A 16,106-nucleotide genomic window follows, 5' to 3' on the forward strand; every position below is an offset into this window, starting at 1 on the left:
AGGGAAAATTACAATATCCAATACTGTCATTGTAACACCCTTCCTGAAACAGAAACTCAAATTATGCTAATTACATCAAACTGCTGCTAAGCCACTATACTCAGAAATGACTCGGATAACTTGTTAAAAGAAGACAGTCAAATCAGAGAGGTCTCTCACACACACCAGAGAATATCAGGATGAAGAAGCAGGAAGTCAGCCAAAGCCATATTGGTGGGACAATACCCATAGTGCCAACAAGGACAAAAGTTACCACCAACAACTCCCCCAAATTTGTGGGAATGGCCGGGTAAACCCTGGACTCAGTTACATATCAATAATGCAGGCCTTTCATGGGCTCAATGGTCTTAGTCATTATGGATGCCCACTGTAAGTGGCAGGACATGCATAGGAGTTCATCTGTCAAACAAGGGGACAATGATAGAAACATTGCACGCCTCTTGCAATACACAGACTCCCAGAAGAGCTAGCCACAGATATTGTGGCACCGTTTACCAGCAGAGAATTTGAGTACTTCTTAAAGTCAAATTGTGTTTGACATTTAAGGACAGCTCCATGCCATCCATCATCCAATGGTCTGGCAGAAAGAGCAGTCCAAACGTTGAAGGCAGGCTGAAAGAAACAGCCTACAGCTTCACTAGATCCTGGTTCCTATTTGATTGTATACCTCATGCTACAACAGGAGAGTGAAGAGGGCTATCTTATGGTACAATGAGACCTTAATCAGATGGGCCAAAGAGTGGCTGATAGAGTTTAACTTAGATAAATGCTGCATTTTGGAAAGGCAAACCAGTGCAGGGTGTAGACATTTAATGATACGGTCCTGGGGAGTGTTCTGGTAATGATTGTCCTGGTGCTTGGGGAGAGGGGAGGTGAAAGGACATCAGGAACACAAATACCAACCACAAGATTCCACTAAGAAAGACAGACGTTTGGTGTAGGAACCATGAGAATGGCCCTGCACGGATAAGAGTCATGGGCAATGCAAGGTCAGCCCAGTGTTTGGGTAAGTGAGACAGTCCTGAACCAGTGCATGGACCAAATGAAAACTGCAAACTCACAAACATGGCAGGACAAAACATGCCAAGCTCCTTGACTCCCTTTCCGACTGTTCCGGAACCAATGGGTTCTCCCTCTCTGTCAAGCATTGAAGACATCTCAGAATCTGAGATGGACATGGCGGATGTCACCATCTCAAAGCCTTTGCTGCCTGAAAAAGAGAATGAATTTTTTCCAAGATGCTCTGGACACAGGAGGCGAGACACTGTGCGTTACACACTGCCCGTGTCAGAGGCAGAGGCAGAATCAGAGCCAGACGAACCTAACCCAGCACTAAAACTCTCCAGGAGGAGCTACAAAAAAGAAGAACCAGTCTATGTCCTCAGACCCAAAGTAGGAGGAATGTAGGGACTGTAACAAGGTCAGCCATGTAGACCTCATAGAATATGAGTTCCCTGATTGGGGCTAATAATCTGGTCCAATCAGGGAACCCTAGCTGACAGATATAAACAGGAATGTTCACACAGCACTGCCCTTTGATGTGAAGGGCAGTGTTTGTCACTGGTCACCCGGGTGTTTTCCTATCTTCCTGGTGGTGGAATTTGAATAAAGATTCATGCACTTTGTGACTTTCACTGTGTCTCACACCTGCACACACACACACCATGGGTGCTGGGAAAAAAAAAGCACTACCGCACTTAGGTGGTAGTGTGGGGGTTAAAAGAAAAAAAACAAACCGGAATGGTCCTCCCCTTCACTGTTTTGATCACACAGCACTGCCCTTTGATGTGAAGGGCAGTGTTTGTCACTGGCCACCCGGGTGTTTTCCTATCTTCCTGGTGGTAGAACTTGAATAAAGATTCGTAAACAACAAAAAAAAACAGGAATGTTCGCACAGCACTGCCCTTTGATGTGAAGGGCAGTGTTTGTCACTGGCCACCCGGGTGTTTTCCTATCTTCCTGGTGGTGGAACTTGAATAAAGATTCGTGCACTTTGTGTCTTTCACTGTGTCTCACACCTGCGCACACACACACCATGGATGCTGGGGGAAAAACAAAAGCATTACCGCACTTAGGTGGTAGTGTGGGGGTTTAAGGAAAAAAAAAGAAAAGAAAAAAAAACCAGAAGATACGTTAGAGCCCAAGAAAAAAAAAATCAGGAATGTTAATTTTTTTAAAAATAAAAAAAAATAAAAAAAATTAAACAGGAATGTCCGACATCATCACATTCTGAGGCAGTTGGATCAGGTGTCAAGGACTCTCCACATGTAAGTAAGGCATGACTTGGTAATGGGATACAGATCTCTGTAGAATTATTTCAATAGAGATTAATTGCAAGCCTACCTGCCCAATAGAAATTAGGTGGTTACGCAGTTACAATTTCCTGACTTATTTAGTCTCCCTGAAGCGACTGGGCTTGATCAAATCACAATGTGAACCTGCTGGAATGAATACATGAAGATACCTTTTATCATCAGGAACCAAACTGATTTTAAATAGGCAGCTTGAGCAGAAAACAGCAGTGAGTTTTCCAATAGGTATTCAGAAAGATTGGCTTCGGATGAGAACCAAAAGATTAACTTGATTTTAAGTTTCTATTTCCCTCATGGTGCTAGGAGGAACAGGATGGCATATTCTGGAAGCTATCCCCCTGTTGCCCTGCAAGTAGTCATCAGGTGACACGATCTTCAACCATTTCCTTCTCGGGACAGCCACTTGGTTGGAAATGAGACTCGCTGTTAAAACTGATTGGGTCTTGTTCTATGACAAGGCAAAAGTGGGTACTGCAGATGCTGGAGATCAGAGTTCCTGACAAAAGGCTTTTGCCCGAAACATCGATTTTCCTGCTCCTCTGATGCTGTCTGACCTGCTGTGCGCTTCCAGCACCACTCTAATCTTGACACGTTCTATGATAGGCAGGGTAATAAGATATTAATTCACCAGCATGGTTACCAATCAGAAAACTCCTAGCAGATAAAACCCAAGTCTGTGCATTCAAACAATTTGAAACACTGTATAACAAAAACTTGCATCAATTTCTCTATGGTGTGTATAATCCTCAAGTACAATCAATTCTGAAAAGTTAGTGAGAAGAATCTGAATACTCAAACTTTTAAGAAAGACCAGCTCAGTTTTTGAGCAGAATATTGGGAGGAGTTGGTGGTGGCCAGGAAGGTGATAGTTGTAAATACATTTTTCAATCTGTGTGAAAAAGTTTAAAATACAGCAGTTTATTCACAATAATGCTACATTTCATTTATTCTTTCATTTGGGTGCAAGCGAATTGTGCACTTGAGGGTGAGAAACCACTTCACTCCAGATGTTTAAACAGCAAATGGATTGGTACGTCTTTAAAAAAATTGTCAACATATGAAATTAAAACCATAGGGGTAATTTTAATAGGAATTTAAATTGATGTAGTGCAATTGATACAGAATTACTGGTGTGGGGCCATTTTAACAAATCAGATATTTTTTAGGGGTGGCTGCTTATCCACCTACAGGGGCTTCTTCAGACGATATATTTAAATCTGAGACCTATGGAGTAACCAGCTGGAGATGGGATAATAGTCTTGATTTTTCAAGTGAGAGACATAGGTTAGATCTTGTCCACATATAACCCCCCTCCCCCCCCCCCCCCCCCCCCCCCACCCCCAATGCCGCCAAGTATTTTGAAATCAGGCACTAGGACAGGCAAAGGTGCTTGTGAATTGAAAAATGGTTTGATGCTGTAGCACTTGATCCTTAAAGAAGAAATTGTGCTGGGAACCAGGGCTGGAGAAATTGTTCAGAACTGGCATAGCTGCGACACATGGGTAATAGTGTTCTCTGGGTGCTGTCAAACTAACCTGGCTTCTAGGAGTTAACACGCATTTACATTGAAACAATCAAACAGTGTGTGAAAGGAAAAACTGTGTAGCTTTGGATGAACAAGGAGTGACAGCACACTTTGTTTGCAGCTGGTGATTGGATACTTGGAACAAAGTTAAAGGAAAGTTTATACAAAGCATGTCGGTTTTCTCTAGAATTTAGATAGTTAAGGGGTGATGTGATTAAAATCTTCAAGATATTATCAGGTAAAGATGACATAGATAAAGACGAACTATTTCCACTGGCTAGGAGAAAGTGAGGACTGCAGATGCTGGAGACCAGAGTTGAAAAATGTGGTGCTGGAAAAACACAGCTGGCCAGGCAGCATCCGAGGAGCAGGAGAATCGAAGTTTCAGGCATAAGCCCTTCTTCAGGAATGAGGCAGGTGAGCCAAGCGGGCTGAGATAAAAGGTAGGGGGGAGGGAATTTGGGGGAGGGGCGCTGGGAATATGATAGGTGGAAGGAGGTGAGGGTGAGGGTGATAGGCCGGAGAGAAGGTGGGGGCGGAGAGGTCAGGAAGAAGATTGCAGGTCAAGAGGGCGATGCTGAATCCGGGGGTTGGTACTGAGATAAGGTGGGGGGAGGGGAAATGAGGAAGTTGGAGAAATCTACATTCATCCCATGTGGTTGGAGGGTTCCTAGGCGGAACATGAGGCGCTCTTCCTCCAGGCCTCACGTAGTCAGGGTCTGGCGATGGAAGAGGCTGAGGATCTGCATGTCCTTGGCGGAGTGGGGGGGGGGGGGGGGGGGGGGGGGAGTTAAAGTGTTCAGCCATGGGGCGGTTGGGTTGGTTGGTGCGGGTGTCCCAGAGGTGTTCCCTGAAACGTTCCACAAGTAGGCGGCCTGTCTCCCCACTGTAGAGGAGACCACATCGGGTGCAGCGGATACAGGCCTCATCGTCCGCCTCGGAACCCTACAACCACACGGGATGAATGTAGACTTCTCCAGCTTCCTCATTTCCCCTCCCCCCACCTTATCTCAGTCCCAAACCCCGGATTCAGCACCGCCCTCTTGACCTGCAATCTTCCCGACCTCTCCGCCCCCACCCCCTCTCTGGCCTATCACCCTCACCCCCTTCCACCTATCATATTCCCAGCGCTCCTCCCCCAAATTCCCTCCCCCCTACCTTTTATCTCAGCCCGCTTGGCACACCAGCCTCATTCCTGAAGAAGGGCTTATACCCGAAATGTCGATTCTCCTGCTCCTCGGATGCTGCCTGGCCTGCTGTGTTTTTCCAGCACACATTTTTCAACTCTATTTCCACTGGCTGGCAATTCTAGAACTAGGGGGCACAGTCTAAACATTAGGGCCAGACCATTCAGGAGAAATGTTAGGAAGCACAAAGGCTGGTAGAGGATTGGAACTCTCTTCTGCAAATGGCAGTGGACGCTGGATCAGTTGTTAATTTCAAATCTGAAATAGATCAACATTCTGGGGTTACTATTGACCAGAAACTCAATTCGACTGCCACAAGACAGTAGCTTCAAGAGCAGGCCAGACATTGGAATACTACAGCAAAAATCTCACCTCCTGAGTCCCCAAAGCCTGTCCACCAACTACAAGAGACAAATTAGAAGCATGATGAACTCCAACAATACTCAAAGCTTTACACCATCCAGGATAAAATAGCCCACTTGATTGACACAGCATGTAAAAGCATCCATTCCCTCCATCACCGATGCTCAGTAGTTGCAGTGTGTACTATCTACATGGTGCAGTGCAGAAATCCAAAGATTCTTAAACAGCACCTTCCAAACCCACAACCACTCCCATCCAGGAGGACAAGGGTGGCAGATGCAGGTATTCCTAGGCAAGTTCCCCTCCAAGTTAATCATCATCCATACTTGGAAAAATATCATCATTCCTTCACCAGTGCTGTGTCAAAATCCTGGAATTCCCTCCTCAAGGGCATTGTAGGTCAATATACAGCATGTGGGCTATAGTTGCTACAGAAGGCAGCTCAGCACCTTTTCAAAGGCAACTTGAGATGGATAATAAAGAATGCTAGCCCTACTAGCAATGCCCATGTCCTATGAGTGAATAATAAAAAAATAAACCGTATTAATTGATATGGGCCAAAGGTAGGTGTATGGAATTAGGCCACAGATCTGCCATTGTCTCGTTGAATGGTGGAACAGGCTCCGAGGCTGAATAGCCTACTTCTGTTCCTATTCAAATGCTTGGTCTTCTAGGTGAAAATTCTTTCCTGTGGTTATGAGATCAACAACCATAGTCTCAAGTTAGAAATCTATGTCATTGTACACTTGAGTGTACAGAATTCTTGGTTGATTTGTGACTGCAGTGTGTGAATACACAGTTGGATATTTACTAGGATGGGTTACATAGATATTAGAATTCATTACTTTAGAGCAAGTTGGAATTGTCCTTTCTTCTTGGAAGGTTTTGCTCGCCATCACAAGGTTTGACGCACTCGGTTTCCAGTCCTGGAAGCAGGAGGGTGTGTTTAATGTCTCAGTGGGCATCTGGGTGACTGCCTAATACTGTATTTTCTTTTTGGGGGTTGAGGGAAATGTGTGTGCACCTCCTGCTCAAAAGGCAGAGCTATAAAATGTACATATTTTCCCCTTCTTGTGGGGTTTGCAATGCAAAGCCGGTTAAAATGAGTCTCATTAACATGTTTACAATGACAACCTTCATGTTCCACCTCTGCAAAGCCAGTGGGTTAGAGACAGCTTCCCAATACACTTGGAAATTTTCCTAATTTGTTATTCTCCAACTCCCCCACTGATCACACCTGTGGTAAAATCTGTTTCATGTTTCTGCAGTCATATGGTCTATCTGTCTTGTCACCTCTGCTGGTTTCTGAGAACTGGGCCATGGACTCTCATTGGATTGGCACACACTTAGGAGCAAAGTACTGCCATTGCCTTCTGTAGGATGACCAGGTGATTCTCCCCCTCTGATCATACTGGGAGGATTTACAGGCTGACCTTCAACCTGCTTGGTCACATTACAAATGCACCTTCCACAACCAACAAGTCCTGACTTGGGACTCAATCCCGAAGCTTCTGGCCCACAGGTAGGAACACTAGCATTGAGTCACGTTTCTGGTCACATAGTAACCAAACATTACTAAAAGGGTGCAAGTGGACAGAGGGGGATGGATATGACGAATGAGAGCATGTTAACATTCACAAATAGGTGTTAATGAGGCTGTGGATTACACAACTGGGATTAATAACTGAAGATGAGAGCCCGTCAATATTTAATAAGTGAGATAGATGTTTGAAGGGGAGTTTGGGATTAAGGACGAAATTCGCATGTGCATACTAAATACCATCGTAATACACAGTTCTAAATTTTAAAAAAAGTCTATTTATACATGTTATGACATACCTCTGCAGCTGGTGGGACTTGAATCCAGGCTTCCTAGCTCAGAGGTACAGCCAATACCACTGTATCATGCTTTCCTCAATATTGTCATGGAATGGTTGGGCTGAATGGCTGTGTAATTCTATGTAATTATTTGATGCAGCTACACAATGCAGAATGTCTATGGTCTTTCCATTTCAATTCAAGCTTCCAATTGTCCTAACTTTTGGCTATTAGAACTGCTCAGATGTTATGTAATGGTCCTTGTGCAGCAAATTAAGTCTGTTCAATTAAGCCAAAGACAGTTCTCTCCTGACTCCTGAATATATTCCACTGGTTTGTGAATGCAGACTCCAGGCACAAGTAATGGGTGCAGACTGAATGCTATTGGACTTGGCGGTCTCTCACTTCTCAAACTGAAGCATTCAGGACAAAACCTGACAAAGAATACCCACGCTCAGCACTTTGTATGGTGCCAATTAAGTCATCTCAGAACCAAGAATATTGGCAGAGGTGAAAAAGTGGCATAATTCCCAGCCAAAGTAGTTATTACACAAGGGAAATTGTAGTAAATGCATCGCTGAAGAAAATAAAAAGCTTTCCACATCAATACATTGGTCTACTTTCTGAAAGCTCCTTAAAGTAACTGTGTGCTTTGAATTGAGTACAGTACTTTGCATACCAGTACTTTAGCCTCAATTTCAGTTCCGAAACTGCTAGTCGGGAAACTCGGCAAAAATGGCTATAGACCCACACTTGCTTTAATTTAGGTTCTTATGTCAGCAACCTGTAGAGAACTGGAATATTGTTCTTACTATGTTCAAATGGTTTGGAAGGATTAATTTAAAATACAGAACACGAAGACAAAGTTTCTTTTTTTTTATCCAAATCTACCATGTATATATAACTACAAAATATAGAACTTGGAGCACTTCAAACTTCAAAAAATAGCAATACTTCAGCAAAGATAACAGTAAATCCATACAATCAGATTAAACAGTGAAAACCCAATTAGATCAAACCATTAACATAGAATAAAGCTGCAGTGTAAATCAAACTGTGATCTATGTGGGTTTTGAGTAGAACAGTACCAATGTTTTTTAGTACAGCTTCTAAATACTTATTTGCGGTCAAGCAAGCATTCATAATTCCTGAACAAAGTGACGTTATTTCTTAGTTATACACACACACACGCATACATACAGACATGCGTGCACACACACATGAAACACAGTAAATTCACAAGTCCCAGGTCTTTTTGATTATAAGGAGTAGTCCCAGTTCTGATATTTCATTAGTTTGAAAATATCCTGAGCCTGAAAAAAGATGGTGTACGTATTTAGAATAAGCACAGTGCTCATGATAAGAATCGTTAAGGTAAAATCATTACGTGGGATATTTGCTACTGAGTAACTGCATATAGACATACTCTGCAATTTACAAAGTTTTTTGTGCATAGAAGCCAAACCATACCTGCCCATCCCAATTTGCATCATTTTACTTAAAAGATACAAAGACCCAGGCTTGGAAATCCCATATTGAAACCACAACCTCTATTGCAAACACATCTGGTCTAATTAAGATACAGACCACGGGCTCAAAGCAGCTCAGTCAGTCTTTAGGTTTAACCATAAAGTTATCAGAAATACATTTACATGATAAAATTCTGTAGTAACTGGAACCTCCTTTAAATTTGTTAGCTGGAACGTGGCAAAAACTTGCTGCCACATGACACAGTTAGATTGAACATTAATACACAAACGACAGATTCATTGAGTTTACAGACAGACACCAGATTTGAAATGTTTGGTTAGTTACCTCCTTGAGGATATAAAGAAGGCCAGTGTCTGTGTTAACAACAATTACTCGCACATGGTGAAATCTTGCATTATAAAAATACTTTGAATGTAATGAAACCCCCAGCATTCGAATGGATTATTAACTACTTTTTTCTCAATGAGATTTTCTGCAGAATTGCTTCAACCCTTTGAGGACACCATTTATGTATTTTCCATTGTCACAGTTTATGTAACATGTTAAAAAGAGGATTCCATCTTACTTTAAACAGGAAACAAAAAAAAAGACATAACTCATCTTAATTGAACACAATGCTCTTGACACTTGTGTTATGAACGACGACAATGGGAAATATTTCTCTTCACCTTCCATGGGAGCAAACAAGAAATCACTCCACTGATACTGGAGCATTGCACTAACCCCAGTCCTCTCACATCTTCTCCTTCCTATCCTGAAGGTGCTTTATTTCCCTGGGGTACAGTACAATAGATTCAATTTCCATGTAACAGCTCATAGTCAAAAGGCTCTGGGATTGAAAAGGCCAATGTGCAGAGTCTAATTCTGCCCTGATCTCTGAGAGATTGGATAGATTGAGGTTGTTTTCTTTGGAGCACAGAAGAATTTTGGCGGTGGTGGTGGTGATGATAGCAGTGGTGGGGGGGGGGTGGCTGTTGGAAATATTAGGAGGAGCATAGACAGAAGAAACATTTTCCCGAGGTGGAGGGATCAAAACCACAGAGCACAGATTTAAGGTAAGGGATAGGGAGGGTTAGACAGAATGTGAGGAAATTTATTTCTCACGCAGAGGATGGTGGGAATGTAGAACTCACTGCCAGTAAGGGTGGTACAGGCAAAATCCTTCAGAACATTTAGGAAGTATTTAGATGTACACTGTGATGCCAAGGCATACAGGATTACTGGGCCAAGTACTAGAAAATGGGATTAAAATAGTCAGGTGGTTAAATTTGATTGGTGCAGCCTCATTGGGGTGAAGGGCTGTAGATTTCTATGATATCACCCACAGAGCTTCCCTGCAGTGGTCACAAAAGAACGACTGGCAGTAGTTATTTCTGGCTTTTTTCTCCCTTCCATGGAGAGATGGAATAATTGTGGCCCCTAGCTTGCTGGATGACTGACAACAGCCAACCTATCTTAGATCATTGCTAATCTCTCACCCTACTAGTCACAGTCTCACAATATGCAAAAGAAGTAATTCTGTCTGATAAGATGGCCTGCACCATATCTTAAAGTGCAGACCCAAGCTGCCATGGTAAACCTCCTTTCTATTTTCCTTATAAGGGCAATGATTTGCAAAAAATAGACGATGTCCCCTTCATCTGGTTCAACCCTTCAAACATTGTAGAAAGCTTTTGTTTTAAAAAACAGACCAGAGATTGTGGAATCCTCTGATGTAAGAACTGCAATGTTAAGGAAATAATCAACAACTGAAAACGACTCACTTATCTAGCATAACTAACCAAAATAAACCAAATATACTACAGGATATACTTCACCAACAATTGATCTTCCTGTGGTTCTCCAAAATCAATAAATAGAGGACCTTTTGAACCAGTTTATGTAAAATTTGTCAAATGTGATTTGTGCAGGCAATGCATAATTACCTATAGTCCACATGCATCCCTTTGTTTGGCCATGTCACAAACTCTCCTTCCATGGCCACCAGTCCTTCAATGAGACTTGAACCCAGATCCTCTGGCTCAGGAGGCAGAGACCCTACCCTATGATTTGCACAATTCTTAAAAATGCCAGAATGTGACAAGACTCTGAACTCTGAGCTTGGACGATACACTAACTGTGTATCATGAATTGCTTACCAGCCCTGTATTAAACTTAATGGAAACCACAGGGTGTGCCATGCACAGGACAGACAATCTGGTAATACCAGTTTTGCGATCACACTGAAGTGGAAATACTAACATATCTAACTTGAAATGGATACATTTTCCAATCTGTGGAATAGGATCCTATAGAACTTCATTGGCAAAAAGCGCCACAGATTTTTTAATTTAAAAAAAAAAGCAAAATTCAGAGAAAAGAAAATGCTGGGGGTAAAACTGAAGCATTCAGTTAATGAAATGTTTTCACTAGGTTTGTGCAGGAAAAGAGATGGTTACGAATGACCAGATGATAACAAAAACAAACAGGTATTAAAAATAATAGCTTAAGACATATCAAATATTCTACACAGACACTTCATATTAAAAGAACACAGTGCAGAAATGTTCAGGTAGTCCTCAAAGTGTGTAAGAGACACAAAGGGCTAGATTTTCAACTTAATACCCAGGCACCATTCTGTATTGCAGGTCAAGTGCCCATTATAGAACCTGAAACCAAACTGAATAATTTCCCTAGGTAAGTTGCAAATCTAAACCCTCATGCATTGGTTCATTAGAGATAGCAATGAAGAATCTTCCAAAATCAAATCTACCTTTGTTATTGTAATTATTTGCATCTATAAAATCTTAAATTTTCTTCCATGCTGATAAAGACGCACTTGAATAACCCAGTAATGGTGTCCACAGTTGCTCTGTTGCGACAAGCATAGATAAAATTGCGAGTATTTTGTTAGCCATTTCATTAACTTCCATTTAAATGTATCTCATCAGTCATTTAGTCAAGCCTGCAATACAATTACTGACAGTGCAGTCGTTTAGAAGAATCTGGTTGGAATGGAGGTGAAATTCAACTTCAGTATGAATACAAAAATGGTAGGTGCACATCAGTGATTATGCATTGAAGCTAAAAGCAATTAAAATGAGACAGGGTGAATAATGGCCAGAAATGCATTCCCATCAGTCTTACATCCCACTGAAGTCAAAATTCATGCAGCAGTTCTTGCAATGAAGATGTGCTGGTGGGGAGACAATTATTTAAAGTCTTGAAATCTGTTATACATTATCTCTGAAACTATCTTTTTGCTAGCACATTCTAGTACAGGTACACAATCCTTTATCCGAAATTCCAAAATCCGAAAAGCTCTGAAATCCGAAGTCTTTTCATGGCGTGTAGAGCATCAGTCATGTCTGCATAATAAGGCTGGTTTGGCGTGCGAAGTCCAATCCCACTTGACCCACGTGGCTGTGCGGCCCAGCACTGGCAGGTGTCAATTGTGTATTTTTTTTCACTGTGTTTAATGTCACTGTGAAAATGCCAAAAAGAGTTGCTGATCCACCTATGCGTAACAATAATAAAAAAAAGGAAGCATCTAACGTTATCAATAACACAGAAAAGTGGAGATATTGCAGAAGCTTGATCGTGGTGTGTCTGTGTAGCGTCTTATTGAAGAATATGGTGTTGGAACTACCATTTAAAGAAACAGAAAGGCAAGTTACTGAAGTTTTATGGAAACATTAATGAAAAATAGGAAAACACTGCATAGGGCAAAAAAAATGAAGATTTTAACCATGTTGATGGAGTGGATTCGACGACAGAGAAGTGAACAGATGCCACTGACTGGTTTGCTGGTCATGAAACAAGCTCGAAAGTATCATAAAGGACTGAACATTGAAGGCGAGTGTCAATATTCAGAAGGTTGGCTGCAGAAATTTAAGAACCATAATGATGTAAAATATCTGAAAATCTGGTGAAAAGGCTTCTGCTGACAATGAAGCACCTGAAAATTATATTGACAAATTTGCCAAGATAATATCTGACAGAAGCCTTAATCCTGAACAAATTTACGATGCTGATGAAACAGCTCTCTACTGGCGCTATGTCCCGAGAAAAACATTAACAATGGCTGATGAGAGAGCACTAAAAGGTTTTAAGGATACTAAGGACAGGTTAACTATTCTTGGATATGCCAATGCTGCAGGCTCACACTCGGTGAAGTCGGTTGTGATTGGAAAAAGCAAACATCTGAGATGTCTGAAAGGGTACACAATTTGCTTGTGTATCATTATGCAAACAAGAAAGCATGGGTAACCCGAGAAATATTTTTTGACTGGTTCAGTAACTACTTTGTACCAGTGGCACGACCTCATTGCAGACGAGCTGGACTGGAAAAAAACTGTAAAATGTTATTGTTCCCAGACAACTACTCCGCACATCCCCCTGCCGAACTTCTTGTGAAAAGTAATGTTTTCAGTGTTTACTTGCCCCCTAATGTGACATCTGTACTACAGCCTTGTGACCAAGGAATTTTACGCTCCATGAAGAGCAAGTATAAAGACTATTTTTTTAAACTGTACGTTTGCTGCAGTCAACAGAGAGTGGTCGGAATCCAAGACTTCCTGAAAGAGTTTAGTGTTAAGGATGCCATTTACGCGGTTGCTAGTGTTTGGAAGGATGTTAACAAATCAACATTAACAAATACTTGACAAAGACTGTGGCCGACAGTGACGTTTGATGTAAGTGAACCTACTGATGAAGACTTTGAAGGATTTTGTGTCACTGATGAGAAAAAGATGATCGCAAACCCAGTAACTTATGCACAAAGTTTATCGGATGCAAGTGTAAATAAATTACAGGAAGCTGACATCGAAGAAATGTTGAACATTGACAACGATACACCTGTCGTTCATTCCTTGAGTGATGGGAAAATTACTGAAATCTGTATTTAATACAGATAAGCATGACTTAGTAGTGATGATGGTGATGAGTTAGTGAACACAGTTGAAAAAGTCCCCATTGACAATATGGTGAAAATGTGTGATCAGTTAATTGCTGGCCTTGAACAACATTCGTTTATCAGTGAGCAAGAGATTATGGCAATTTACTCAATTAAAGAGAGATTGTTAACCTATGTTAATGAAACAGATAACGCCGTCTGCCTTAGTGCTGAAGCTGTGTGTGTTGAAGTTTTACCGAATGGTTTTCTGGAAATAAAATGTCCTCGAATATTTATGGTCTTAAGTATTTCATTTACCAGTATATTACGTATAAAGAAACTGTAGTAGTATTTCTAGTTTTTATTTATCCCACTTAGTGTGAGTATTCATACGTTTTTGCTGCAGTATTGATGTTTGATTACAGAGTGCTGCCCTGGACCCTATAGGTGGCACTACATTTGTTCTTAAATCTGAAAAATTCTGAAAAACAGCTGGTCCCGATGATTTTGGATAAAGGATTGTGTACCTGTACAATATTAGGCATATCTAGCCCATTGCAGATCCTCACCCTCGGTTCAGACTTTGTTTATTTTCCAACTTTTGGTTAATCAGGAGTTTGACGAGCAAGTGCCTACCTGTAAGCCTCAAACCATGTTTAATCTCACCAGGATTGTATTTTCAATCTATTTGTTTCTTCCTTGGCAATACACAATTCTGTCTGTTATATGGCCAATACATTTATGATACATAAGCAAGCTTTAAAGAGTTCCCTTATTGGGTGGCTAATGAACCTGGCTGTGTCCTCATTAAGATTCATCATCAATCAATTGGAAATGTTTTTTCATGAGGTTTGGTCTCCTTGATTCCATATTTAAAGTTGATATGAACTCGGGTTTGGACACTGATAATCTGGCTATGTTGAACTGTTGCAACATAACCAATAATCTTAGTAAATAAAGTGAAAAGGTTTAATTAGGAGTTATGTAGAAATCAAGAACACTACTGAAGTGAACTCAGATAAAGCAGTCTTCTTTCTGAGAACATAGTGATACCACAAAATTGATGTCTGTTGATGAATATTAGTAAAAACCATGGCTCTTCCAATTTATTTAATAATGTAATCAATTAAGTTAGAATTGCCTTACTAACAAAATACTGCAGTGTATTCAAGCATCAGGAGAGTCCATATTGAAACATTGATTTGAGCTCTCTGTCTGTTGAGCACCTCATCTAATAGTTTACTATCAGGTGTAATCTTTTAAGGACAAAAGGCTACTATTTTACAATCCCCATGAAGCATCCATTTAAAACAGTTATTTAGTCACGCTTACATAATTTGGTAAGAAACAGAATGATCTTTTCTACTTTATATGGGTTGTTAGCTTTGTGTACTAAATTATTTGAATCATAGTTGGATCAATTTGCATCAGGTCAATACCAACAACTATCAGGTTTGAAAAAAAAAGTCCAAATTTTAACTCATAACCTTTTAAGTTCACTACATACTAGCAACTTGGCTACCTTCTTAATTGTTATTAAATGTAGACAATGGAAGTTTGCATTTAAAACTTAATAAATATGGAGCAACAACTGATGTAGGTGCTGAAATTCTCCTTAAAAATATTTAATACTTGCTGCATCACTATTTGCGAGTATCTGCCACTCCTACAAATTGTGGAAACTACCATCTGGTGACCAATACCGTAAGCTATACTGCAGATGTACTGCTGTCACTAATTGTGTGGTTAGCTGAAACTACTCTGTGCATCCTACCTCCTTCCTATTTTATGGAATTCTAATTTGATAGATTTGATTTTTCAGAACGTCCTTAAAGCATCCCTACAATTTCAACTGATACCTTTACATTAAAAAAAAACCTTTGTGAAAGACACACATGTATGACAAATGCAAGGCAGCAATTTAAACAGAAACAAATCACAATTAACATTCTGCACAATAGACTACTCTTACCATTATACATGGAGATTCCTCACATTTCTAAATAAATACACAAAACTTGTTTCTCTTGACCTTTTGTAAACATTCTGCTTCTTCCTTCACTGAAAACCTCATACACTCGTTTCTGGTGTGGGTAAAATTTCACCATTTTTTCCAGTCTCATCTTTTAAGAATTGCTCCACCTCTATGGAATCCACTGCTTCCGGTTCCTTTGGTCTTTCTCCTTCTTCCACATTTTCCTTTTGCTCTTTTACAGGGGACTCAGGTTTACGTTTACGTAAACAAAAGAAGTTTCCAAGAGCCAGTACAATGGCAGACAGGACTACTTCACACCCAGCCAAGTAGAAAACATACTTGAAATTCTTGGTGGCATCAAACAATTTTCCTGTAGCAAATACAAAATTAACACTAATTCAATATATTTATCTTTTGCAACCCAATCAACATGAGCAGATCACATCATTCAGGCCAAAACTTATTACACTCTATCCTGGAAAAAGCCCATTTTGCCTGCAACTCCAAGAGGTAAACAGATACACTACAGCAACCCATGAGTGACCGAATGTGCACTTCTTTT

At 40.8% G+C, this 16,106-nt stretch overlaps 1 protein-coding gene across 2 annotated transcripts in view; it reads right to left on the bottom strand.

The window, feature by feature from the left end:
- Window positions 1-8,066: 8,066 nt before the first annotated feature.
- The window catches only part of LOC122562132 (monocarboxylate transporter 4-like), a 47,503-nt gene continuing 39,463 nt past the window's right edge, over window positions 8,067-16,106 (bottom strand). For both annotated transcript variants that reach the window (XM_043714706.2, XM_043714707.2), the window contains one exon: window positions 8,067-15,914. In XM_043714706.2, coding sequence (XP_043570641.1) covers window positions 15,640-15,914 — 275 coding nt within the window. In that variant the 3' untranslated portion in view covers window positions 8,067-15,639. The remainder of the gene's footprint in view (window positions 15,915-16,106) is intronic.

Source organism: Chiloscyllium plagiosum, unplaced genomic scaffold (genome assembly GCF_037043375.1).
Source record: "Chiloscyllium plagiosum isolate Xiang-an unplaced genomic scaffold, Cpla_swu_hap1 HiC_scaffold_25, whole genome shotgun sequence".
Taxonomy (NCBI): Eukaryota; Metazoa; Chordata; class Chondrichthyes; order Orectolobiformes; family Hemiscylliidae; genus Chiloscyllium; species Chiloscyllium plagiosum.